The 26,848-nt window shown below is 39.1% G+C and overlaps 1 protein-coding gene across 4 annotated transcripts in view; it reads right to left on the bottom strand.

Annotated features, from left to right (window-relative positions):
• AKAP6 (A-kinase anchoring protein 6) overlaps positions 1 to 26,848 on the bottom strand; it is a 480,061-nt gene that overhangs the window by 223,698 nt on the left and 229,515 nt on the right. For 3 of the 4 annotated variants that reach the window (XM_043555958.1, XM_043555960.1, XM_043555959.1), the window contains exons 5-7: positions 23,343 to 23,465; positions 4,754 to 4,850; positions 3,450 to 3,616 (exon numbers count right to left, since the gene is read on the bottom strand). In XM_043555958.1, coding sequence (XP_043411893.1) covers positions 3,450 to 3,616; positions 4,754 to 4,850; positions 23,343 to 23,465 — 387 coding nt within the window. The remainder of the gene's footprint in view (positions 1 to 3,449; positions 3,617 to 4,753; positions 4,851 to 23,342; positions 23,466 to 26,848) is intronic. The other variant, XM_043555961.1, reaches the window with a different exon arrangement.

The following is a 26,848-nucleotide window of genomic DNA, read 5'->3' as shown; positions in this document are numbered from 1 at the left end:
GAGTCTGCTTAGGATTCTCTCTCTCCCTCTCTCTTTGCCCCTCCCCTGCTCATGCTCTCTCTCTCAAAATAAATAAACATTAAAAAAAAAAAGCACTTCAGATACATCAGCTCTTTGATCTGTATCAGAACCCTTTTGTGGTGGGTATTATCACTGCCTCCATATTAAAAATTAGGAAACTGAGACATAGAGAAGTTAAGTAATTTTCCCAAGGACACATAGCTGTAAGTGTCAGGAGTTGAACTCAGGCCGTCTGACTTCAGGGTCTGAGCCTTCCCTATTATTCTTTGTGCTTGCCCAACAGACTAAGGGAGGCAGTTCATGACTATTAAACAAATAAAAAGAATAATCATCCTGACTTCTCCAGTTAGCTTAAGTGAGCTAACTGGAGAAAGAAGCTTAAGTTATAAATATATTTTCTTCGTCTTCAGTTGATTTCACCTTTACCCTTGGCTGTGGAGGACTTCGTCTGTCCAGAGAAAATTCAGCCTGGACTGGGCAAGAGAGAACTAGTTGAGAGGTGGAAGGCCTGGGGTTTTGGTGACTCTGTCACATCACAGTCGCACTCCCAGCACATCCAGGTCCCACGTGTGCCAATCCCGACAAGTGCCTCTCCGGGAGCTGCTCTTAGATGTACAACACGGTGCACACACTGGGACACAGAGTGGCTTTGCGTAGAAATATTATTCATGAGAAACACTTAGGTTATTCTTTGCAAACTGGTGTGAGTCAAGGAAGATACTTTCACTTTGGGGATGATCTGAGCAGAGAGGTTTGTGTCATTGTTTCTTTAGAACTGAGGTACCCAAATCATTAAGAACCAGATGTATTTATTCTTCCTCCTGACCTTGAAATTTATATCTCAAGTCCCTACAGACGACTGTCGTCTATTTTGCCTTTTAAATCTCTTCTTAATTCTTGTATTTTACATATGCTCTTTATTTTTCTGATTAAAATAACTTTTAGTCACTGTAGAGATTGGGAAAATTCAAAGATACTTAAAAATATATCATATTTTATTTATGCATATATCATATTGCACATTATAGGACTTTTTCCAATGTTTAAAAATTCTCTTCTAAAACATTATTTTAAATGGCTAGATAACTTTCATCAGGATAAGATGTAGCATAACATTAAACAGTCCCTATTTTAGACATAAGCAACAATGTGACAGACACTCTTTCTTTCAGAGTGTGTGAGGATCCTGGCTGTGCACGAATCAAATCGGGAGCCCTGCAGGAAAAGGGCCTTCCTGGAGCCTATATGACAGTGGTTCTCTGGAAGCTTATGGAATGCAGATTCTGGGACCCCAGTCAGGATGTCTCTAAGGCTGGGCCTAGACAGGTTCTTCTCTGTTTGAAAAATGCAGACATTGCCTTTCCTTTCATAATACTTTCTCCTCATTGGGTTCTGAGCAGTACAGTGAGGGGCAGTACTCTAGGTGGTGACTGACAAGGGCTCTGGGGCCAAAGGGGTCAGATTCAAAGATGAGTTCTGCTACTAAGCACCTGTGTGACCTTAGGCAGGTTACTTAATTTCTCTGTGCCTCCATTTTCTCCACTGGGGATTATATGAGAACTACTGTATAGGTTTGCTGTGAGAATTAAATGAAAGAAGCCACAGAAGTGCTGTAGAACAGTGTCTGGTCTGTAGAGTGCACCCAGTACAGGAGAGCTTTTTAAAAGTAAGCAATCATGGGGTGCCTGGGTGGTTCAGTTGGTTAAGCATCTGACTTTGGCCCAGGTCACGATCTCACTGTTCTCTCAGAGCCTGGAGCCTGTTTCAGATTCTGTGTCTCCCTCTCTCTCTGACCCTCCCCCGTTCATGCTCTGTCTCTCTCTGTCTCAAAAATAAATAAACATTAAAAAAAAATTAAAAAAAGTAAGCAATCAGTGTACTTCATTAAATAAATAGAAAGAACAGACTTTTTAGTCGGTCTTTTCTCATCATCACTGCCCCCTACTCCAGCCAATGCATTAGCCCCATCAACTTCTCCCTGCACTCTGTTCCTTGAAAGAGCCCTCTTTCTGCCCTGAAAAATCTGCTGAATGCATTCTCCCTTCCATGTTATTAGTTCCAGCTTTGATCCTTTCGCCACATCACTTCCTAAAATGTGTGCTCCTGTGCCAAGCCACTGCTCTTCCTTCCTTCAAGTATTTCCTGAAATGTGACCTCCTCCAAGGAGCCTCCTTTAAGTGGAACTGAGCTCATCATTCCATTCTCTGTTTCCAACAAATAAGTTAAAGGTTGTTGTTTGAGGTTCCAAAGCTATAAATCTTCTGACCTTTCACTGGCTGCATGGTCTCACCATTGCAGGGTAGGGTGGGTTTTTCCTCTGCCTGCACTTAAGAATGTGAGTCTAAGAAGGCAAAGGGTTTGTTTAACTTGCTCTGTATACATTTAGCACAAGGCCAATCCACATGGACGCTGAATAAATGTGACTCGATGATGATTTAATTACTTTGTCCATGCCAGGAATAGAAACCATGAACTCTTAAATCTGTTCCCCCCCCCCCCGACACGTTGCAATATGTTTCGATGCTGAGTCTATTATAAGACTGGTTTTCTGCACTTACTTTCACAAAAGAATAAATACAAAAGAAAGATTACGTGAAAATATAAAATTAATAAAATTATTTTCCACATCATGAGTCCAAAGATACCTCTAGCAAAGCAGTGCATTGTATGAAAAGGTGATTCGTTTAAAGTTTACTTGCATATGCTTTATGGGTTATTTTGTAAATCTAAAATAGATAACCAAAACATGTCAATAGTCATTTTTAAAGTACTTGTTGTATTCGGTGCATGCACCATTATGGAGAACTTACACTCAGAGCAAAAAGATTTGTAGCGAAGCATATGACCTTCTTCCCACTACAATGACCATCCCCTAATTAGGCAATGCATCTGATAGTCATTAACAGGAATGAGATAATGAATCACTTTCTCTCTTCTTTGTTAATTTGCTGTAACCAAGCGGCTAATGGATGTCAGAGCTGAGTGATTGCACTGATTATAGTGATTTATAGTTGCAACAAAACAATTTAAAACCATTCTGATTATTCACGTTAAAGATGCTTTATGTTTTGTTTACTAAATGTTTTATGTCCCCCTTTCTCCTACCTCTAAAGTACTGTCCCCCTCCTTCTCTGCCACTTTTGACAGAAAGACCTCTTCCTGGAGAAACTGAAAGTTGCAGGGTTTTTGTTTTGTTTTGTTTTGTTGTTGTTATTTTAAACTAAACCATTTCATTGTGTTCGTCTCTCTCATTTTTCTCTCTCTCTCCCTCTCTCTCTATATATAGTTAGATATAGAAATAGATATGGATATATAAAGTTTACCCAGTAGAAACAAAAAGCCTTAGGGGTGGAAAGAAAACTTCAGTGGTGCCTAGTTCAAAAGAAGGCAGAAATGAGAGGAAATAAGGCAAACTTCAAGCCACTTACCTTGGGGCTTCCAGTGCCTTCCTCATCCTCCACAGACACATCAGTAGCCAGAATCTCAGCTTTGATGGTATCCAGAGCCCTGAGAATCCAGCTGTGTTGTCGTTTGATTTGCCTCTGCAGCTCCTTCCACTGACTCGCAATCATCCGCAGCATGTCCTTCAGTCCTTCTCCAAAAGGAGGGGAAACCACAAGTTACAGACTTGACTGCATTTTTACCCATTGTTTGCTTTTATTTAGAAAAATTAGATGAATATTTCAAAGAGTAAACATAATTTTAAACGACCACTACCCATCGCCTGCTGTATAAGCGTTTGTCACTAAGGAAAGGGAATGGGAATTTTTGCCTTCACTTGAGGCATAAGGACACAAAGATGGGATAACCACCTAGATGCATGGTTGGGAGTCAAGTTAAATTCAGTCTAGGGACTAAAAAGATGCATGTGGAACAAAAATCATGATGTATGAAAATTACTAACTCTAAAGCTTCACATTCCATATAAAAGGCCCTGTGTGTACATGTGTGGAGGCTTTATAATGACCAGAAAGATGTACAGAAATAGGTAACATTAATTCGTTGAGGAATATAGTAAACGGGTCAGAATTAAGAGGGCAGTCTTTAGTATTAGCATGTCGGATTAATGCTGCTCTTTCCTTATTTAGCTGTGGTAAGCTCAAAGCAAGAGCCAAATTATAATTCATCCTGTCTTATGGTCTTTTACTACCAGGATAAGTATAACCAAATGACAAAACTATTTTTTATTTATAATCTGTTCCTCATAAATACATTAATACTGGGTAAGAGTTGGTTTAAGGCCAAAACTCTGCTAATGCAATGACCAGCAAAAAACATGCAAAATGTTCATGTGTGTGAATTGGCAGGGAAATAATCAGATATATCTACACCGCCTGCCTCATATCTGTAATGATATCTATAAGTACCCTAATGCATATGCATTCTAACTATTTGCACCATTCTCATTCATTATCTTAATGTTATTTCCAGAGCACCTACATCACAAAGCATGTCAACGTGAAGTTTTCAGGAATGTGATTTCAATTGAAACTCAGGCGAACAGCAAGCCCAAAATAAAATGAACAGACCATTTGGAGGCAGTATTTCATCTTAGAAGTATCACAGCATTGTATGCAGTATATGAAACATTTATAAATCTTGAAGGTCAATCTGATAATGTAAATATTAATAATACATAAGGAAGTGAATATATGCAGTAATTTACAGCAATGCTTCTTCATTCTTAATAGTCTGGAGACATAAAGGCTTGCAATATTTCAGGAGGATTTACCTGCTTTGTGAGACGCAATAAGCTCGAGAAGTTGGTGTCCTTCCTCCTCCACGGCTTCCTTGAGAGCACAATGACTGTCTACATTCAACTTGAAACTCTGCAAGGAAAAATAGGAGCATCAAACCCTGGCAAGGCAGTTAAACATAAAACATCCATACAAAACCACTAGCTACTTTTTATCAAAAACCACACAGCCCAATTTACCCAATAGACAAACTCATTTGCAATACTAAAAGCTATTGATATTTGGGATCTGGGCTCAAAATGTTTCCATTAGATTAGCAGAGTGCATCTGTTTGGAAACAGCTGACAAATCGAGAAATTCATTAGGTTTTTATGAAAAGTCACATCCCGTAGGCTATATCAAGAGTAGCAGTGTTCTATAAAATACACTGCATTTCTACCAGCACATATGAGCGCTTTTCTTCACTTTTTAAAAATGTTAGTGATAGCACTATTTATGAAACCATAAAAAAATTGGCAGCATAAAATATATTAGCCTTATGTGTGCATATATAAATCCATTAATATAGTAGGGGTTGGATTCAGCAGTTTTCTCAGCTATCACGCAAACCAGAGAACATCAAGGTGGATTCAGGTGCTATACTGAGGAGTCAAATACTCTCCAAATCTTTGATTTTTAAAAGTTTATTTCTTACATTGTGACTCTCCTTTAAAAATAAATACATCAAGCACATCGGGGGCATTTTTCACTCACAATAGTCATCCAAAAACCAGAAACTGCTGGAATGGGGGAATCCCAACCCAGAGCTATTTCTTTCAGGAAGCGTTCTCTCATGCCTTACGTGGAGTTAATTCGCCCCTTCTCTCTGCTCCTTGTATGTGTTTCTACTACAGAATTTATCATACTGTATTCTGCTTTATTTCTACATTTGGCTACCAAATTACAAGCAATTTTAAAGAAATGCCAGTTTCACATTTATCTCCAAGATGTTCTATAAATTTGCAGAAATAATGGCTCTCTGTTGAACTAGACTGATAATACTCTCTGAAGGGGAAGGCTTCCATTTAGATATTTCAAGAACCACAGATGATTTTCCAAAGATTTTCCATTTCTGTAATGTTATAAGGCATTCCAACCATAGAATGTCCAAAGGAGAGCAATCATATTAACCAATCTGTTGAATCAATGGTTACTCTTCAGGGTGAAAATCAATCCCTTGAGTTGATTAACTAGAACATGAATTTTGAAATACTGTGTGCCAAATTTTGGCTTCTCCATGATAGGACTCCAAAAGCAATAGCCATATGGACTGCACTAAACTTAGTATTAAGAATATATAACAGAAGTTCAAGATGATACAAACCCAGTTAGAATGTAATTTGGATGAAAGAGGTTAAACAACCATAAATTGTGAAATCAGGTATCATTTATTCATGCATTCATTCATTTAAAAACCATGTATCATGCCTATTCTATACACTGGACTGAGTAATACTGAGTAAGAGTGATTTAAGGGGTTTAAAACATGACCTCAGGCATCAAAGGGCACCTGAACATGTAGGAGAACACAGGACAGCCTGAGTCATCTTGGATGTTCAGTAGTGAGTCTGGGTTCTCTTTATTTTAGAGGGTCTTTTTAAAGCTTGGAGGAAAAAGGAGAATAAAAGAAACTGGAACTTAAGGGACAGATCAAATCATCAAGTATAAAGGTAAGAATTTTGACTAAAAAAAGTTTTGACTCCAAAATGATGAACCATTTCATCTGACAAGAGGCATAAGAAATAGTAAATTTTTAGCCAAACATAATGGAAAGAGACAATATTAAGTTTCCCCAGGAGTTATTTATTCACTGTTTCTTATATTGTCCTCGTTCAGCTACAGGTGTATGGTTGGATAAAAGAAAGCATGGCAAAGTATGGAAGCCTAATGCTTGTGGTCAATAAAAATAGTATAATATCTATGAAAAAATAAATGTTTACTATTTTGTAGCCAAAATATGGCTGCCTTTACTTTTTGCCACTGCAGTAGAAATCCTCAACTTGAAGCAATGTCACTCAGAAAAAGGCTCACATGTGTTTCAGGGAAAAGGGACAGGGAACAGAAAAACACTTGAGATCAACCCAAGAGCACCAAAATTTAGGAAGAAATCTTTTCTAGAGATATCCTCATAACTGTACATTTAGCCTAGTGCTCTCTCTGATTCTCTGTTTACTTACAACAGACTTGTGCTGAATGGTTAGTAATCATGAGCTTCTGAAGAGGTGCATCAGGCCTACGTCTCTGAGCAAAAGAGAAACTAAGGACCTGTGAGTAGGTTGGGTAATTTGAAGTAATTGAAGCCACGAGTATAGAATAGATGCAGCTGGGTATGGTTCTGCCTCAAGATGATGTGGAAGCATTTGATTAGGCAAGTGGAAAAGATGAGATATTCATTATTAGGAAAAAGATAAGCTGATAAGCTTGATGCTGTAGAAAAGACCCATTTAATATGTCTATTACCCAAATAGCCCAATATTGCTTGATTTCAGGTGCACCCATTAACTATTAATAATATCAACTAAGGAATTCACAATGGACCTCTGAGAAGGCAGTCACGCAGGCATGCTAACAAAATTGCCAATGAAATTTCTGGCCGCTAAGGTCTGTAATAAGCTCTCCCCATTCTGCCCTTGCCTCTTCCCTAGGGAAGGAAGCTTAGACAAAAGGGTTTTATTTTCTTTCTTTTTCTTTTTCCTTGAACATGATAGTTGGACACATTTCCATTCTTATGCTCCTGACACATTTCCTCAGCAATGCCTTATACTATAGTCCTTCTGCAACATCCACAGTACTCCCTGAAAATACAGGGCATTCTCTGAAGATTTAATTTATGGCAACCACATTGCAATAGGTGGGTACCACGTTCCTATGTCAGTGATTATATGAAATTCCATAAATATGAGTAGTCTGGGTTGTATGAGACACCAAATATCTTTTAGTATCTTCAAAGCAGCATGTAATTGAACATCTAGACAACAATAACTAAGGAAATGGAAAATACAGTGACTGAGACAAAGGATTATCAAAAAGATGGTACATCAGAGGTTGAGCAATGGGTATCTCCATAACTGCAATCTCTAGCTTCACCAGCTTAGATAGATCTGAGTGCATTACTCCTTGGCAGGGTCTAAATTTGGGTAAGCACACTGACTGCTACTTTGTCCATGATCAGACTTCACAAAACAGATGAAATATTACATCTCATTCAATTCTATTCAAATTTCTGAAGAGCCCAGTTTGATGGAAGTATGGCAGTCATGTAGGTACGAAATGAAATCAAGGAAATGTATACTTTGATGGACAAAACTATGACAAATGGAAAGGATGAGTACTCCAGGGGAATGAGAAGAAGAGATATGGATCTCCTGGTACAGGAGAGAGTGGGGAAGACTGTAATCACGTTCAGAAGCTTACAGATACAAAGTTGCTAGCCTTAGCAGCATGTATCATGAACATAGACTTTCAATCATCCAATGAAGTACTGTTAATGTCTGCCAGGTCCATCGAGGTCCATGAGTTTTGGGGTTGTTGGTAAACAATCAGAGAGGCCAAAAATAAGTTATTGAGTCTTTCCCGACCTAATTTTAGGTATTTTTTTAAAGCATAAATCAACACAATAGATATTTCATTGAAAAGGCTTTGCCAGGCCTATAGATACAAAAGGTAACAATACACTATCCTGGCACAAGCAGCGTATAATCTTTTTGGGTAAAAGAGAATTTAAAAAGCCAGTAGCTTCATACGACCCAGCATAGAATAAATGTGGAATTATGGTTTGGTTAGAGAATTAGAGAATGGTGGGCCTTAAGCAAAATGAATGATATGCCCTGCCAAATGAGATTTTTATTTTACTTTATTTTTTTAATTAGAGTATTATGCTGTGAGAGATACCAAGACTGTGGGCTGTATTCCAAAGGAGTGTGGTAAAGGCTTGATATGTGCTCTGGGAACCCCAGCTGGGAGCCAGGTTCTACCGAGCCTTGCAGGGACCTTGTGGAGAAAGGACTGAAATGTATGCAGGCCTGGACATATCACTTATTGTAGCAGGAAATGGGGAGCCATAAGCAGCTTGGTGTGGCCGGGACAGGGTACAAGCAGGGGAGGTGGAAGTTGTGGCTACACGTGGTAATTAACTCCAAGGGCCTTGAAAGAGTCGGGGAAGAAGATGTCAGCAACACTGGAGAATGCCTGGTGTAGTTCTGTGTTCTAGAAGGATCTCTCTGGCTGTTGTGTAGAGTTGATTTTGAAAGGGCAGACTGGAGACAAGGAGGCCATTTAGGAGGCTGCTATGGTAATAGAGGCCAGATGTTTCTGCATGCTCACATTTTTTTTAATTAAAAAAAGGTATGCTTTTCTTCTAAATGAATGAAAGAAGAAAAAAATGGAGAAAATCTTCTGTCTTTTTAAGTTTTTCTCAGTGTGTGAGAGCAGCATGTGCCAGAATTTAGTTCTTTGGCTGTTCTGATGATAAATACCAGAGGTTATTAGTCAGGAGTCTCCCAATGTGAAAGACATATTGAACTGATGAACTTTTACTCCCACTGTCATTTTAAAGAGATGGTATATATGCTGATGAATAAGGCACTTGATGACACTTTTTCTTCACACAAAAGATTTTTACTACCCTGAGAAAATGAAAACTTGCTTTTTTACAAGGGCAGGAGGAAGAATGTGTGTTCAGTCAGAAAAAGCAGAGGCTTAAAAAGTCACCTGCTACCTGCCTCAGGCCATCTTTGCCCAGGCTCCACTCTGAGCTATGCCTACTACCATGCTGCGTTCCCACAGAGGCTCCTGCTGAGGAAGAAAGCCACTCTCCCCTGTGCCGAGCCTGGGAGCTCCTCTTCTCCTTTGCCCAGTGCCATCGACAGACGATGATCATCTGGTCCTCAAAATATAAAATATACTTTCCAAATGCCACATGTGCCAAGAACTGAAAGATTTTTATGAGTAAACACTTCTTTGCTTAAGAACCTCCTAAGGGGCATCTGGGTGGCTCAGTCAGTTAAGCGTCCGACTTCGGCTCAGGTCATGATCTCACGGATTGTGGGTTTGAGCCTGGCATCGTGCTCTGTGCTGACAGCTCAGCGCCGGGAGCCTGCTTTGGATTCTGGGTCTCCCTCTCTCTCTGACCCTCCCCCACTCGTGCTCTGTCTCTCTCTTTCTCTCTCTCTCTCTCTTTCGAAAATAAACAAACATTAAAAGAAAAGAAAAGAAAAAAGAACCACCTTAGGGGCGCCTGGGTAGCTTAGTCAGTTAAGGTTACTCTTGATTTCAGCTCAGGTCATGATCTCACAGTTTGTGAGATCAAGCCCCAAGTTGAGCTCTGTGCTGACAGCACAGAGCCCTGCTTGGGATTCTCTCTCTCACTGTCCTTCTCCAGCTCAGGCTTTCTCACTCTCAAAAATAAATAAATAAACTTTAAAAAAAATCCTAAAAAAAAAAAAAAACTTTATAAAAACTTGATATTATACAGCCATTCAAATGAAGACTATGAAATAACGTGAAAAGTACACAGAAGGGAACACATTACAAGCCAAAAAAGAAGATTCAAAACTATATCTATGGTAACAGTATAGCTTGTAAATGAATAGTCCCAGTGCACAGGAACAGAAGACTGTAGGGAAACACAACAAAATGTTAACATCATTTGCGCAGGGTAGAACTTGCAGGTAACAGAGTCTAATCTTACGGAATGAGTTCTCAGTGCTTTAGCTTTACAAAACATAAATGAAAATAACACTAACTTCTAGGTTATTGTAAGAATTAGAGACAATGATTGTAAAGCACTGAAGCAGTGCCCAGAAATAAGTGGAACTAAAGAGAAATCATTACGACTTTTAAGTTCATTTTCTCTATTTTCCAAATGTGCTGTGTAGTAAATGGTACTTCATGCCATCTTTAGGTGACAAGTAGCACTTATTGTTGAGGCTCTATCAACTCTTTGAGTGCAGACACCAATCACGTTCTCTTTGCTTTAGTGCCACCATCCAGCACAGGCCTGCCCATACCAGGCACCAAAAGATCGGTGCTGCTACCTGAGATTTGGGAAGAGGGTGCACAGGCTGAGAGGCCAATGATTTGGGGCTTCCTTTTGCCTCAAGTGTGCGCTCTTGGGTGAATCATCTAACCCTTCTGGGCTTCTGTTTCCTTCTCTACAGTCCAGGCATTTGGACTCAATATTTTGCAGTCCTTGGACACTTTGATTTTATCTTTCAGCCAGGCAGCTAAGGATAGGTGGCTGGGGAGACTTTTTATTTATTCTAAACTAGAAAATTTTCAAAGGGGGAAGAATCCCAAAGGCCATCTAACCATTCATCTACCCTAGAGCAGCTCTGTCCCTCAACCATCCTGGGCAGATGTGTTCATTCTATTTTTAACTATCTCCAGGGAAGTCTCTTCTAACTTCTCATCCTGAGTCCGCAACATTTCTTCTCAGGAATTTAAGAGCTCTGTGAAAAGCAGCACGAGCTTTCCTCTGCTTCAGATTCTTTTGCCAAGTCATCTCTCCAGTGTAGGAGTTGGAAATCAGAAACATCGTGAGAATATGCCAACAAAATCCACACGTCCAATCACTCACTGAGTCCTGCCAATTTATTTCCCCAACCTCAACTCTTCCATATTGACTAACACTGCCTTAGATTCAGGCCTTCATATCACTCCTTGCTAGGATGACTTCAACAATCTTTTGTCATGGTCCCTCAAAACTACAGTTATTCCTTATTTGTCACATGCCTGTCAAGGTGCAGACATTGTCCTAAGCATGCAGGATGTGGTTGTAAATTAGGTGAATATAGCCCCTGGCCGCACAGAGCTCACAGTCTAATGAGGGATGGAAGATGTGCATCTTATAAACAGTCAGTTGCCAGCAATTGTGTCAAGGAGGCCATGACATAATGTAGGTGCTGGTGACAGCACAAACTCTGGAAATGGACAGCCTGGGTTCAAATCTCAGCTCCTCCATCACCCACTGTGTGACTCTGGGCAACCTCTGGGTACACAGCTTCTTCAACTGGAAAAAGGGAGAAATGTTAGTGCCTACTTCATGAGGTTACTGTGGAAAACAAATGCCTTGTTACCACTAGAACAGAGCCTGGCATATGGTAATAGCTCAATAAAACATCTTCTTACACATAATGGCCTGCCCCGAAAACAACTCTGAAAAAGATGCTCCTTCTCTCAAAATCCTCTAATGGTTTCCCAGCGTTGCAGGATAAGGTCCTTTCTCTATCATGACCTATAGGGTCTTCTAGAATGCTAGCCAAGTCTGCTTCTCAGGTCTAATGGCTGCCTTGAAATGTGCCTGAACTGCTTAAAGTTTCCAGCTTACACCAGCCATCTTGCTCCTCTGAGACTCTGGTCTTGCTGCTACTTCTGACGAAGACTGGCAGGGACAGTCCTCCCCTTCCCCTGGTTAAGCCCTGCTCACCCTTTAAGATTTATCTCCGGTGTCAATCTCTCTAGCGAGTTTTCCCTGACTTTCTTCTGCCTTCTGGGCTTCCACATTCTCCTCAGCACCCACGGTACCTGTGCAGACCTCAAGACTCTACTTACTGCAATGTTGGCTAATTATTGGCGATGCATTTGCTTCCCATACATGAGTTCCTCGAGTTCCTTCTCACTCATTTTTGAATCCACAGTGCCTAGGACAGTGCCTGGTACACAGGACACACCTAACGAATGTTCGCAGAACAAATAAAGATTTGTACCAAAAACCTTCCATGTAGCGTTCAAACTGTGTATGGCACTTTGGGAGATACTGGTATAGTCACTCTTCACTTGAAAGTGGTTGATAAATGTCCCCAAATTTTACTCAGTGAACACCATGTAAATGAGCTGTCATGTTCCTTCACTTACAAAATTACTTGCCAATTACACTTAGATGATCCCAGTGTAATTACCATGTAAACTGTACCCTGGCTGAGATAGCCTAAATCATCAATTCAACTTTACCCTCTCATCATATGGTACTTACCATATAATTAAAAAAATGGTCAGCCACCACCACAATTGTATATCTCCCCAACAAAACGAAGTGGCTACATTTGCAACTGATTTATCAGTTATGACAACATGCAACACACCTCCAGGTATAATATCAGAAGCTTAAAAAATGTAAAAGCTCTATGTGGTCTTGAGGGAAAAAATGCCAAGTTTATGATAAAAAATATAAGCATTATAAAAATTTTGTTTTCCTTAAAAAAAGAAGAAGCACTAAGATATAAAGACAAAAATCCTCATTCTCCCTGAGAAGACTCCCTTCCTAAAACCTCAGATAATAAAAACATTTCCAAGCATTCGAAAGTGAATTTAGCTCTTCAAACAAATCACAATTTCTTTCAAACAAACAGTTGCATTTTCTGTGTGTGTGGAAGGTAAATGTGTTTTACTAAGGTTGACATTCTTTTCTGATAGACTTGCTAATATCTTATGCGAGAATTAGATACATGGGAGAGATCCTAAATGTTGACAGTACCTCTTAGCGAGCAAATTTTCATTTGCTCTTCTGGATGCCACCTTCACACCTGGCACAGGTGATCACATTGACTTCCTAGCATGGCCACATTAGGCCAAACAGATTCTCAAACAGAGGTTCTGTCTAAAGGGACCATTTGACTTCCAGAACACAGTGCTCTGAGGCTCTGATTGAAAAAGAGGTCAATGCTGGCCCAAATATCCCTCAACCCCCTGCAGTGGAATAATTGATGTGCAGCAGCCCCTACAGATGTGGAGTCACCAAGGTGATGGATGGATATAAGTATATTATTCACATGTACATCTGCTAATATACAGGTCCCAGTGCAAACACCAAGACTTAAGAATATTATGTGGATTTAGGACAATCCCTGAAGGACTCCAGTTCCATTAAAAATTTGTTTGGCAGCCTGGGGCAGATCTATTCCAACTCCCACATGCTTCGTGCGTTTGAGAGGGGGAACCAAACTGCTTTAAAAATAAATTTAATAAATTTTGTAATGTCAAATCATTAACATCCTGTCTAGTCATTTATTCTTTGTATTTTGAAACAGTAACATTAACCTGTGGAATTTTTTCAAATCTTTCTAATATCTGAGTTAACATTTTTATTTTCCTGTGTTTTCTGCCAAAGGAAATGAATTATGTCCTGAAAACAGAAGAAAGCATTCCAATTTTTTTTTCCCTCTATAGGCCTTTCTCTTGTCACAAATATACCAGACAATACCCAGAAAACTCTGTGACCAGAGTCCATTTTGGTTTGGAAATAGTAGAGGAAATAATTTAACTTGCAGACATTCTCAGTTATTGTTTGCTGATTTACAATATTAGTTATAATTTGCTGCCTGTAATGGTTGTAACACTGCTCTTACAAATGCTCATTCATTCCTCCAGCAGATATTTTTAGTACCTATTATGCACAGGCTGGGTGTCAGAGGAGACAGCAAAGAGACACGCAAGCCGTCCCCTCAAGTAGGTGACAGTCTGGGTGGACGGGAAGAAATCCAACTTCTCCTGCCACATATTCTTCTCATGTCTCCAACGAAAATGCTCACGATTCCCCTGAAATGAACCAAGTATCCTCACATACAACATGTTTATCTGGTCTTCGCAACAATCCTCAGTAGATACGGCAGATCTATTTCAGGCCTGAAGTTCTTACCTTAATATCCCTTATATTGGATAAACTGCTTCAAGGGTCCAAAATTCCATGTCATGCAGTAGGTAAATAGAATGTACACATGTGTCTCCCCAGGAAGAGAGGTGATAGGTGACAGCACCCTGACTTAGCTGAGTTCAGACATGCGCTGGCTTTTGTCCAGTGTCCAGCAGCCTGTGTTTGAACCCTCATAGTGCAAAGCCAGTCTACAAAATTTCTCTTCAGCCCTTAGTATATCACTGCCCTAAACAGGGAGTGTTTAACAAATGTGGTGTTTCCCTGGCATTCTAATTAAAAACAGTCATTACATCCTAAAAAGAGCAATAAACAAAATAATAAATTAGTAAAATGTTTTGCCACCAACAATTTCCAAAATGATGAGAAGTGTTGGGTATTATGGCTCAAGTGCTTAAACCGAGTTCAGTTAAAAGTACATTCCCAGGTGCTGTGAGCAATTCAGGACTCCTAACCCGTAAATGGAAGACAATGCTATATGTCTCCTAGAGGTACAGAATTAGTTACACGAGCAAAGGAATGTGGTCCAGGACTTTTTACATGTCCAAAATGAGCCTCCTGTCCCCACACATCTAATTAAAAATGCCTGCATCCTTACAAATTCGCGACAGACTTTTCCATTCCCAAGCCAGCAAAGGAAGCAACTCAAGGCTGGGAGCTGAGTATTTTAAATCCCCCAAAGAGAAGTAACGCTGCTCCCTACTAAACTCTCAGCTAGTTACCTTAAACTGATGGGAATCAAGGGGAACAAGCAAATGGAACTTCAAAGCTCCTATGAGGCCACCAGCTCTGCTCAGCAAGGCTCAGGGAAGTGGCGGCCAAACTCACACAGCTTGGGCTTTTGAAGTCTAACCGACTGTCTCCCATTAGCTGAGCAATACAGCCGCTGCTGTACAGTGGCAGTTGCTGGTCTTGTGAAGCTCTGCTTTCTTGGGCCAGGACTGCCTCTCATCTCAGCAGAGAAAGGTAGCCAGGGAGCAGTGGGCACCAGGAAGTGGGAAAAAGGGAAGCCCATCATCCCTTAACTTCGAGCAGTGAAAAATGGAGCAGACAGAGACAGGAGAGCAAACAAAAGAAAAACAGCTGAATGTATTTTGAGAAATTTTCTTGTATGGCTAAAAGCTCTGTGAGAAGTATATTGTTTTATTTAAATGAAACAAATGAAAACTATTTAATAAAACAAGGTAACATGAAGTTCTAAATATAGATGATACATGCATGGAAGTATCTGTGTGGAGATTTTGTTAGCCAGGAACATTAGCAGTTTAATCCAGACTGTCTTTATAAATAGGGTAATGGCACAGTAAGGAAATATTTTCAAACCTTTCAAAGGTACCAAGATAGAAGCATTGTTTGCAGGATTTGGTGTTTTTGTGCCACCTGTGGTAGCCACCTCAAATTGCAGGTACCAATCCTAAAATAAACAACTAAGTTCTAGAAGGTGGGCTTTAAAAGCTACCCCTATAAACACAGACTCAACCTCTGTATACACATCAACATGGACCCTACCACTTTTCCAGACCTATGGCAAAAGCTTCCCTAAGAGTATGGAAGACTCTCATCACATGGGTGGCCTGAGCTGCTGCTGTAGACAGACACTAAGGGGCCAACAAGAAGATTTCCAACTAATTAAAAAAACCAAAAAACAAAAAACTGAATGTTCATTGCAGTATTATTTGTAAAAGCATACATAAGGAGGCAACTTAAATGGCCATCATGATGGGAATGATTAAATAAATTGTGGTACATCCACACAATAAAATATTAAGGAGCTGCTAAAATGAAAATGTGTAGTAGATCTTCATGTACTGACAGAAGGATGACTGCGATATCTTTAGGCACAAAAAGCAAGTCATTCAACAGTATGTATAATATGAATTTTAAAAATTCTTAAAATGTATGCACTGTTACATAAAGAGGTCCAGAAGGATATAGAACAAACTGTTTATGTGGGTTATCTAAGGGAGGGTAAGACTTTTTACTTTTATTTTTATGCTCTTTTATATGGCTTGAATTTTCTCCAGTGAATATAATGTTTTTCTCCAACTAGAGTGCAATATAATATCAGCAGTTGCATGAAAGTCCACCTTCAGCACATGCCCCTGATGGTCAATCAGTTCTTGTAACATCTGCCCCCTCTTTCCCATGTAAAAACTCCTCGTAATGTTCACATTCACTGGTTTCACACACCCCCAGAAGGCCATAGAGATTCAGTCCCACTCCACACAGAGAAGCTTCCTGCCAATTTCCACACTCTGCAATACATTCAAGTCTTGGTCAGATTTCTGTCAGCTGTGGGGTATCAGGCCTTGCTGTGGTGTTCTTGAGGATATTAGGGGAGACTAGGGAAAAATGAAATAGACATTGGCAATGAAGTTTCTAACTATTCAAGAGACAGCATCAAAAAGAGAACTATGATCCTTCCCCTTCTCATTAATCTATCCCCTCTCCTCTGTTCTTACCTAAGTCCCACCTGACCTTAACTCACATCCTCTCCAGGTTTCTCATGGCTTGTACATCACTTACTCCATGCATTCTACAAAAGCTTCCCTGATCTTAGTTTTGTTCCACCCATGCCTATGTAAGCAAGCTCCCTGGAATACACTGGTCTTTCCAGGACTGGAATCTGAACATGCTTTTGCCATGGGTAGAGAGACCTGTTGCATGCTTATCAGCCTGGCTTTGAGGTCTGCCAAAGCCTGGATTCCTCAAACTGTTGAGATATCTGGGTTCTTCTGGAACAGAATTCCAAAAATAGCATATTTTTAACACACTTTCTATTCACATCACAGACCAGGGACTCATTTCCTTAATATATACAAAGGTCCCATAAATCTTGAAGCAAAAAGCCAATGACCCAACAGAAAAAATAGGCTAAGAATATGAACAGTTTTCAGAAAAGAAACACAAATGACTCCTAAAAATATGAAGAGGTACTCAACTCCACTTATAATACAAGAAATACAAACTAAACTACAATGAGTTGCCATTTGTAACTATCAAAGGAACAAAGATCAACCAATGTGATAACATACTTCAATATCAAGGATGTGCAGATAGGGCGTTCTCATGCCTTGCTGAGTATAAATTGGTACAATCTCTATCAAGGACAATTTGGCAAGACATAAAAATTTTAAATGTGCAAAACTTTGACCCAGAAATTTCATATGTAAGATATTTATTCTAAGGATATACTTAAAACAACACAAGATGATGAATATCCAAGGATATGCACTGAAGCACTGTTTAAAATTTTTAAAAAGACTACAAACAACCTATGTTTTCATCAATAAAGAACTGGCTAAATGAATTATGGCATATTCATAAATGGAACATTATGCAGCCATTCAAAAGCATAAAGTAGTTCTACATTTAATGATTTTGAATTATTGTTAGCATAAACCAAGGGACCATAGTTAAGTACACATATGCATTTGTTTTCAGATACCATGACTAACTCTGAAAGACTATAAAGAAACAAGTAACACTGGTTGCCTCAGAGCAAGAGAATTGGTAACTGGGTGAACAGAGGTAGGAGGCTTACTTTTGACTTTCTACTTTTTTACTAGCTTCTTTTATTTACCTTTAGAATTTTGTGTTATATTCATATGTTAGTAAGTAAAAAAAATCACATTAAAGAAATTGATAATGTTGTCTGCACTAGCTTATCTTTCAAATATTATACTCAAATACATTTTCTATTATCCCCATAGTTATTTTATCTCTAAGCCATGGACCTCATCCAGTTAATCTATGTCAAACTGACCCTAACCTAATGGAATTTACATTTGATTCATGTCATTCTCCTGTTTTAAAATAAAATCAAACTGTCACTTAGTCCTTTTGCTCCCAAAGAAATGTTCAATCCAATAAAAAGACACTCAGTCTCCTTCACCATCTGACCATCAACCTCAACCTGGTTCTCAGCCACATGACGTGGTTCACCACACCTTCCTTACTTGCCCATAAAATTTCCTTCCATCTCTTCTCCTCCCCTCTCTATCCAGCAAATCATGTATGTCCTGTGAGGTCTACATCCAATTACTTCTTTAAGCCTTCTTTACTCTCAGGAAGGACTAATAAAACTTCTCTCTGTGCTCCTAAGAGTACTTTGTGTCTCCTGCAAGAAGTTGACTGATAAAAATTATATTACATTTATCAGAGTGCTTGTGTGGCTTAGTCAATTAAGCGTGTGACTCTTGATCTCGGCTCAGGTCATGATCTCATGGTTTGTGAGATCAAGCCCTGCATCAGGCTCTGTGCTATGCTGACAGCACAGAGCCTGCTTGGAATTGTCTCTCCCTGCCCCTCCCACTATTGCCCATGTGCACATACACACACTCTCTCTCTCAAAATAAATAAACTTAAAAAAATTATATTACATTTATCATATATGGCTCTATAGATGACTACATTTTATCTATGGTCATGTCCCTCAGATTGCAAATCCCTGGGAGGAAGAAGCCAAACTCATTCATCATGTATTCCTGGTACCTACATAACTGCCTGGCACTCACAGGTGCTTGATATACATGAACTCATCACCACTATTTCCCCCATGTTTTCTCATCCATCAAGCTGAATGAAGAATATTGTTTCTCTAATGCTATTTCTATGTAGTTGGCTAATGTTTGCCCAACATGACATGGTACCACCTATGCAAATTTATCTCCCAAGTTTAATACAGGCTCTGTGCTTAGTTCTTTGTACTAACTCTTACACAGCTATCTGGGGTCAGCTAGACTTTGCTTTCTCCAACTAGATATCTGATTGGCTGTATACTGAAAAATCTATTGGCCTGTTTTCCTACAATTGGTTTCATATGATATGGTGCCCATTTGGTGAATTAGGCATACATAAAAACCACTTGGGAGATCAGAATTATGTTTTCAGAAGCAAATGGACATGAAATGAAATCTCTAGACGGAGAAGTTGCTGTCCTTCTCTGCTGCTTTACTCTTAAGCACACTAAGATATTATAAATTATCTTAAAGGAAAAAATCTAAATAGTCTGCCCAGAACTATTTATGATTCTTCTATTTATGATGCATCCAGTCAAATGTAGCTTTTGGTAACTTCTGTTTCTTAAGCCACTAAAAAAAGGTGATACGAGAAACAGCCTAAAGGTCCAAAATCTGTCGATGAAGATTTATGTGATAAATCTCTATAATGGAATATTGCTCAGCAATCAAAATGAATAAACAGCTGAAATATGTAACATCCAAATAAGTGTGCTGGGTGAAAGAAACCAAAGTATGCTGGGTGAAAAAATAACCAGATGAATGGGAGTGGGAGGGGGAGGGAGGGAGAGAGAGAGAGAGAGAGAGAGAGAGGAGAGAGAGAGAGGGAGAGAAGGAGAGAGAGAGAGGAGACGAGAATAAAAGAGAGAGAGAGGACACACATTGTTTGACTTCTTTTATGTGAAATTCTAGAAAGTGCAAAATAATCTTCATAATAACAGAAAGCAGATCAGTGATTGCTTAGGGGTTAGGGAAAGGCCAGGAGGGAAAGGAGGAAGGAATTACAAAGGGTCAGGAGGAAGCTTTTGGAGGTGATGGATATGTTCACTATCTCGGTTGTGAGGATAGTTTTATGGGTGCATACATTTGTCAGTTTGTTGAAACTTGTAGGCATATGTATTTTAAATACATACAATTTATTACATGTCAATTATACTCCAATAAAGTTCTTTAAAAAAAGTTGACAGAGGTGAAGAAGAAGGGAATCTGTCCAAAAACATATGTATACAATACTGTTTTGAAAGTGATTTTCAAAGAAGAGGGATGTTCACTACTTGCAGAATACCTTTCCAGAATGACATTTTCCTGAGAATGTCATTTTCAAGGAAGACAGGAATTGTATTTTTGAAAGGAGCAGCCAGGTTGCAAGCAGATGATTAATTATCATGGAAAATCATTGATGTATCATCGCAATTTCACAGTATTTCTTACAGTTAAAATAAAGCTCTTTCATATCTCTCATAAAGGTATTGTGAAGCTTTAATTGATTTGTGTTGGTAAAAACCCTTGGTTACCGTCATGGAAAATAATTGAATTAAACATCAAAATATAAATGTACAACTTTTGTTATTGTTTTTATGTTTGTTTTTCTTTACAATGATCATTGCAGGGTGCCAACTATTCTAACACATGATTAAACCAGGGAAGACACTGGACTCAAGGGCTTGCACATCTGCTGATTTAATGTTAAATTATAGAATCTATAAAGGTGTTTAAAGAAACCTGTATAGCTATCTCTACATCCTGGATAATCTTGCAAATACCACGGGCCCACTCATTAAGGAATACTAATGCCTTACACAAGCTGAATTCAAGGATATAAATCTCTGGGCTTACTTGTATACTTTCTTACTTGTATATATTTTTTGCCTTCTTTTGAAAAGAATAACTTAATATTAACTCAGCACCACAGTAAGGAAATACAATAAAAAATATAAATGACAGTATCGATCAGGAGGACAATGTAGACATTGTCCTCAGGGACACAGAGTAACTCAGGGTTTGTTTGAAAGACATTTAAACAACAGGCTGTATCTAGAGTAACAGACACTGCACACAGCACAGCGGTGACTCAGTAAGTGTCCTTAAGTATCACTGGTGATCCATGCACACTAAGTCATCAGTAACTGTTGGCCAGGATTGCTTATAATTTTGCAAGTCAAAATTGTGACTATGACTTAAGACTCACTGAGCAGAGCTGGAGAACATAGCCCCTCACTATTTGCAAAGCAGAGATAAAGATGTTCCTATGTTATCTCTATCCCAACCAATATAATTAGACATGATAGTAGAGAAAACTCATTTCAAGAAAGTGTTGATCATTAGGCAACAAAAAAATTATTCTTTAAGAGCTAAACATTTTAAGGAGGACTCCTTGCTGTGGATCCAATGTAGGGTGTAAAGAGGATGATGGGGCTCATGTTTTGGATGAGACTGTCACTATGAGGCAGGTACACATACGTGCAATTCATTATGGTTAGCTGCAAAGAGTTTTGCAACTTATTAAGGCTACAATACAGTAGTCACAAGCTACATGTGGCAATTTACATTTAAATCAAGTGAATTAGAATTAAAAATTCATTTCTTCAGTTGCTCTAGTCACATTTCAAGCGCTCAGCAGATACATGTGGTGAGTGGCTCCCATGTTGGACAGTGCAACCTTGAATATTCCATTCTTACAGCAAGTTCTAGCAGATAGTTTAGGGCTAGAATGAGGCTGAGGCCAACAAAGGGATGCTAAGGAAGGCACTCTGTAATGGGGACTTGAGAATGATGAGAGTGCATTGGTTACAAAGAGGCCATGTTGCTCAATTCCTGAAGAGAGGGGAGACCCTGGTTCATACTCTTCTAGCCTGGCTTTCAATAAATAGCCTAGAGTTAAAGCACTTTGTATGTCCCCATGCCCTCTGGGACCTCAAAAACTAAATGTGTGTTTTCCATAAAATATTAAATCAAGAGAAATTAAGACAGCACACTTAATGTGAAATAAAGTTCATATACTCCTGTTTAAACACAGATTAGAATTTCTGTCAGAACAATGCCAGTGAAAAGTTGACATTCTAATTAATACAATTTACATTATAAAGCACTGAATATCTTTATCTTGCTATTTTGAAATGCCCTCTTTAAAAAAAAAATCAAGGCTCTACTCAACAGGGAATTGAGTACCAAGGGCAATATTTAAAAACCCATGTACAAGAGAGGTGGTTGGGGTCACTGGCATTTTTACACACAATCAACCCAGGTCTCTAAAAATGGAAGCAATACACTCATCCTCTTAAACATAGTTTTGTGTCTTTTATCATCCACAAAGCTATTTTCATGCAGCAATAGGATTTTGAGTCTGTTTTACTTCCAATGACATAAAACATACTGCAAAACACAAACACCAAAAGACTAAAACATCCTCTTTCTCTTTCCCCTCTTTCCCCCTCTCACCTCCCTCTTTGTCATTCTCTCATTTAACATCACAGGGAACGTTCTGGAACCCTGTGAACTCACGCATAGGTAGGACTCCTACACAATGTTTATTCAATCCAAATTCTGAGTGTGTAAGAGGGGCAGAAAATCAACCCCACAGTTGGGTACCCAAGGATTCGTGTTCATTGCCTTTGTCAATTTTATACTATCGGTGAAAGGAATAAAGATGAGATCCTTAAAGCTTGAATTTTCATTTCCTATGACAACGTGCTTTTTCTTCATGCTTTATCACACTCCACTACTTGGTTTCCACCCCTTCATAATTGATATCGGCCATTTGAAGCATTCAGTAAAAACCTCATGAGGTTCATCAAATGTCCCCCAGTCTATAATTCTTGCTTCTAACATATTCAGAAGCATATTCATCCAAGTATTTTCCACTTCCCCTCCATGGTTTTCCCTGTGCACAGGGACGGGTGTAATGACAGTTGTATTAATTATATGCTGAAAAACCCACATAGCAGCAAAAATGATGGAGATCATCATTTTAAATATTTTATTAAAATAACCCAGTGTAGAACAGATAATGTAGACCCTCTTGATAATGAGAGGTTCATTAATTTTACAAGAATTCTAGAAAGCTTAGAATGGTCATCAAAATTATCTCTTTCATTTATTTATTTTTTAAGAAGAGGAAAGCCTTCAATCATAGCTTTAGAGAACAAGTGTCTAGTATATTTTCTAAGGTATTTTTAAGTTAATTACTCACCTTCCTGGAAAAAGTTTTGAAAAAAATAGCTTGAAATATGGAGGATTTAGATTTCATAATATATTGAAATGCCTGTAAATTTTCAGCTTCTGTAGTTTGCCCCATTAAAACTTGGTTTCATTAGCATATAATGTCTTGTGATAAATAAAAATGATACTCCCCATAAACAAATAAGCAGTGCATTAAAATCCTCCCATTACTAACAGCAAAAGCAACTCAGTTTTGCCTACCAAGTGTGTCTCCAGGTACAGTTTAAGGCCATCCGTCTCTGCTTTAGGGGGTGTCCAATTCTCAGTGGTTTCCATGGCTTCATTTAACCATTGAATGAATTCATCCAGCTTGTTTACAAACCCCTTGACACAAAAAAAAGGGAAGGGGGAAGAAAAGGACAAGAAAAGCATGTTAGTTGGTCATTTCTTTAGGCAATTTAAAAAATCCCAAACGTCATCAATGGTAAAAATTGATACCACTGGACTCCCATTCTGGTTCCACACTGTAAATGGAATTTCCATGATTCCCAGCACTGAAATCTATCAAAATGGAAAGAAATTGTGCATGACTCCCTCTCAGTTTTTCCCTAGGAACATTTTTTTCTGAGGAATTTGGATTGGATTGTCAGATGTCTTCGTAAAGATGTCTTCAATCATCAAAACATTTCTGGTGTCTGACAAGTGCCCCCCAAAGCAAAAAATCAGGTCAGGCCTGCTAGGAACACTCACTGGATTTGGGGGATAAAAGCATTCCCGTAAAGATGGTGTTCTTTACTCAGAAGCCTATGGAGTTGAGTTGCCTTAACTGAACTACATATCTATTTTTAAATCACATAAGTGTTTAAAGGGATTTGGATGAGTTCTACTGACAGCCCAACTGTCTGTGCCTGAGCATGGGTTCTAAGAAGCAAGGAAGGGTAGAGGAGGTGGGATCAGTGAACAAAAACATAAACACCTGACTGGGTGTGTCCTGCACATAAAGAAATATTCTTGGCTAGGAAGCACAAATCACAGTAATCTCGCAATTTTTCAAATAGTGGTTATAAAAATTTATTGACCATTTAAAAGAACACATCTGTAGAAACGGAAAATATTTTGAAAAAATGAAAGCCCAGCTATGAACCTAAGGGAAAGAAATGGGGCTGGGCGCCTGTTTTCTGTGTCTAGGTAAACAGCACCACCTGGAGGTCAAAAGGAGCAAGGACCAGCTTCTACATTTGTACTCACTGAAATGGCTTGGAGTGCTATTTCTCTTACTAAACTTAACCCGTTCTTCAGATTTGCCTTTTGATTAATTTTGGTTAATATTTTTTTTTAATTTTTTTAACGTTTATTTATTTTTGAGACAGAGAGAGACAGAGCATGAACGGGGGAGGGTCAGAGAGAGAGGGAGACACAGAATCTGAAACAGGCTCCAGGCTCTGAGCTGTCAGCACAGAGCCCGATGCGGGGCTCGAACTCACGGACCGCGAGATCGTGACCTGAGCCGAAGTCTGACGCTTAACCGACTGAGCCACCCAGGCGCCCCTTGGTTAATATTTTTAAAGCTTAACTTAGGATATCCTGAGACTAAATTAAGAATAGGTGAAAATTCATTTTCTTTATCATGCTTCTCAGAAGCTAGGCTTTGTTTTTTTCTTTTTCAATGTTTATTTTTGAGAGAAAGAAACAGAGTGTGAGTGGGGGAAGAGCAGAAGGAGAGAGAGAGACACACAGACCCAGAAACAGGCTCCAGGCTCTAGGCAGTCAGCACAGAGCCTGGCACGGGGCTCGAACTTGGGACCAGAGAGATCATGACCTAGGCTGAAGTAGGAAGCTTAACAACTGACTGAGCCACCGAGATGCCCTGAAGCTAGGCTTTGTTATTAAAGTTTCTCCTGAATAATAGTTTAAGATTTATAACCCCTTAATTCTAGCAGTTGATTGGCCTCAAAATGATTGTTAGGAAATGAGAAAATGGGACTGAGAAGGATGGTAAAGAGGAAGACAGACAAGTAACACTCAGAAACACATTTCTGTCTGTCAAAGGTTGATAGAGAAGAGCTGTGGTAATCGGTACACCTGGAGTCCATCAGATTGTCCCACGATGCTCTGGTACTGCTGCCAGCCTGTTCAGAGCTCAGCCAATCATCCCACATGGTAGTGTATCTATCCCATGTTTCGAAAAGCTACCCAAAGCTTTCCTTATTTTATCCCTATTGTGCAAAGGTCAAACGATAATCACACTCATCCTTTTGAAAACCTAGCCTAATCAAGTTTTTTTGGTAAAGCCAATAAAAAATATCATATTGGAGTCATCTTAATTAGAAGCTAAGGCCTATGCATTTGCAATGGACCGAGCTGGGAACCAGAAGGTTGTTTAACATGCCTCATGTCCTGGCCTCCAACCCCAAATTAAGGACCTCACTGAGACTTCCTCTGGTCATCACTCAGAAGTGTTTCTTCCAGGTGAGGTGAAAATGTGTCCAACAGGGATAGCTTCATGAATGTCAAATAATGCACTCCCCTACCAAATGCATTTTTCTGATGATCCACCTAATGGTAGGAATCCATGCCAAGTAATTCTTTTTGCCCTTTCTCATAGATTGAGGGTATCAGTTTGTCTGCTCTTTTTCTACATTTCCATAAATTTGAGAGTTGCTTTGTTTTTCATTTCCTTCCAAATACTCGAGCCTTTTAACACAGATGCTACTTTAGGCTCCCTGTTTTGAGTCGAGCCTCCCACCTGTTTTAAACATCACTCCCCAAATCCATCTTTCTGGTAGACTGCCTACGACTCAGAATACATAAGACATTCTTATCAGACTTGATGATTACCATAGATCCCTACAGATATGTACAGTAAATCTGTGAGCAGAAACAATGATAGAGTGTGTTAGAACTGATGTCCTAATTCTTCATGCTCTCATAATTAAATTCTATGAAAAATTAAGATATTCTTTGTTGGCCAAATGGACTTACTGAAACATCTACAGGGCCTCATCAGAATACCAGACTCTAGATGGTTGATAATTGTGAGATGAAATAGTACTTTATATCATTAAATAGTACTTACTATTGAATTTGGACTTGAGTTGTTTTATCTGCAAATTGGTCTGGGGAGAACATTAAGTCAGGAAGGAAATTATTTTGGAAAGAATTGATTAAATCCAAGAAGACAAATAGTAAAAGATGTTATTTGAAATATGACCAGTTATATACTATTCATTATCTTCTCTTCCTCCAAAAGACAAGCAAACAAAACAATGTGTGTATATGTGATCGCATGGGTACTTCATCACAAAAGGTTGGTCGTAGCCAAAGAGTATTGAACAATGTGTGACAGATTTCCTAACAGAACCATGATTACAGAGTTAGCTGAAATCCATGAGGTGCAGATTAGGCAAACTCATGGGACCCAGGTGAAACTTTCTGGATGATCTTTCTGCATAGCCTAGCCAGAGAACAAAACCAAGGCTGTCTGATACAGATGAAACAGGTCCTTTTCAAGGCTTCTCTCTGGGTTTCCTCTGAATTATATCCCTACCTCACCAATTTTCATTTGTTGCACATTTTCTCAACTCTTCTTTCCAGTGCTTAAAAGTTCCATCCATCACAACAGAAATCCAGAGAATCCCTGCAATCTTATAATAAAATGCTAAACACTTCTTCCTCTTAGGGAGCTCTTAGCTTTCCACCTCCCCTCCTGCTAGTATGTGTAGCCACAAAAACATAAACAGAAATCATAAAGGCAGATGAAAGTGAAA

The sequence above is a fragment of the Prionailurus bengalensis genome, chromosome B3, assembly GCF_016509475.1.
Source record: "Prionailurus bengalensis isolate Pbe53 chromosome B3, Fcat_Pben_1.1_paternal_pri, whole genome shotgun sequence".
NCBI lineage: Eukaryota > Metazoa > Chordata > Mammalia > Carnivora > Felidae > Prionailurus > Prionailurus bengalensis.
This window is presented reverse-complemented; position numbering and strand designations above follow the sequence as displayed.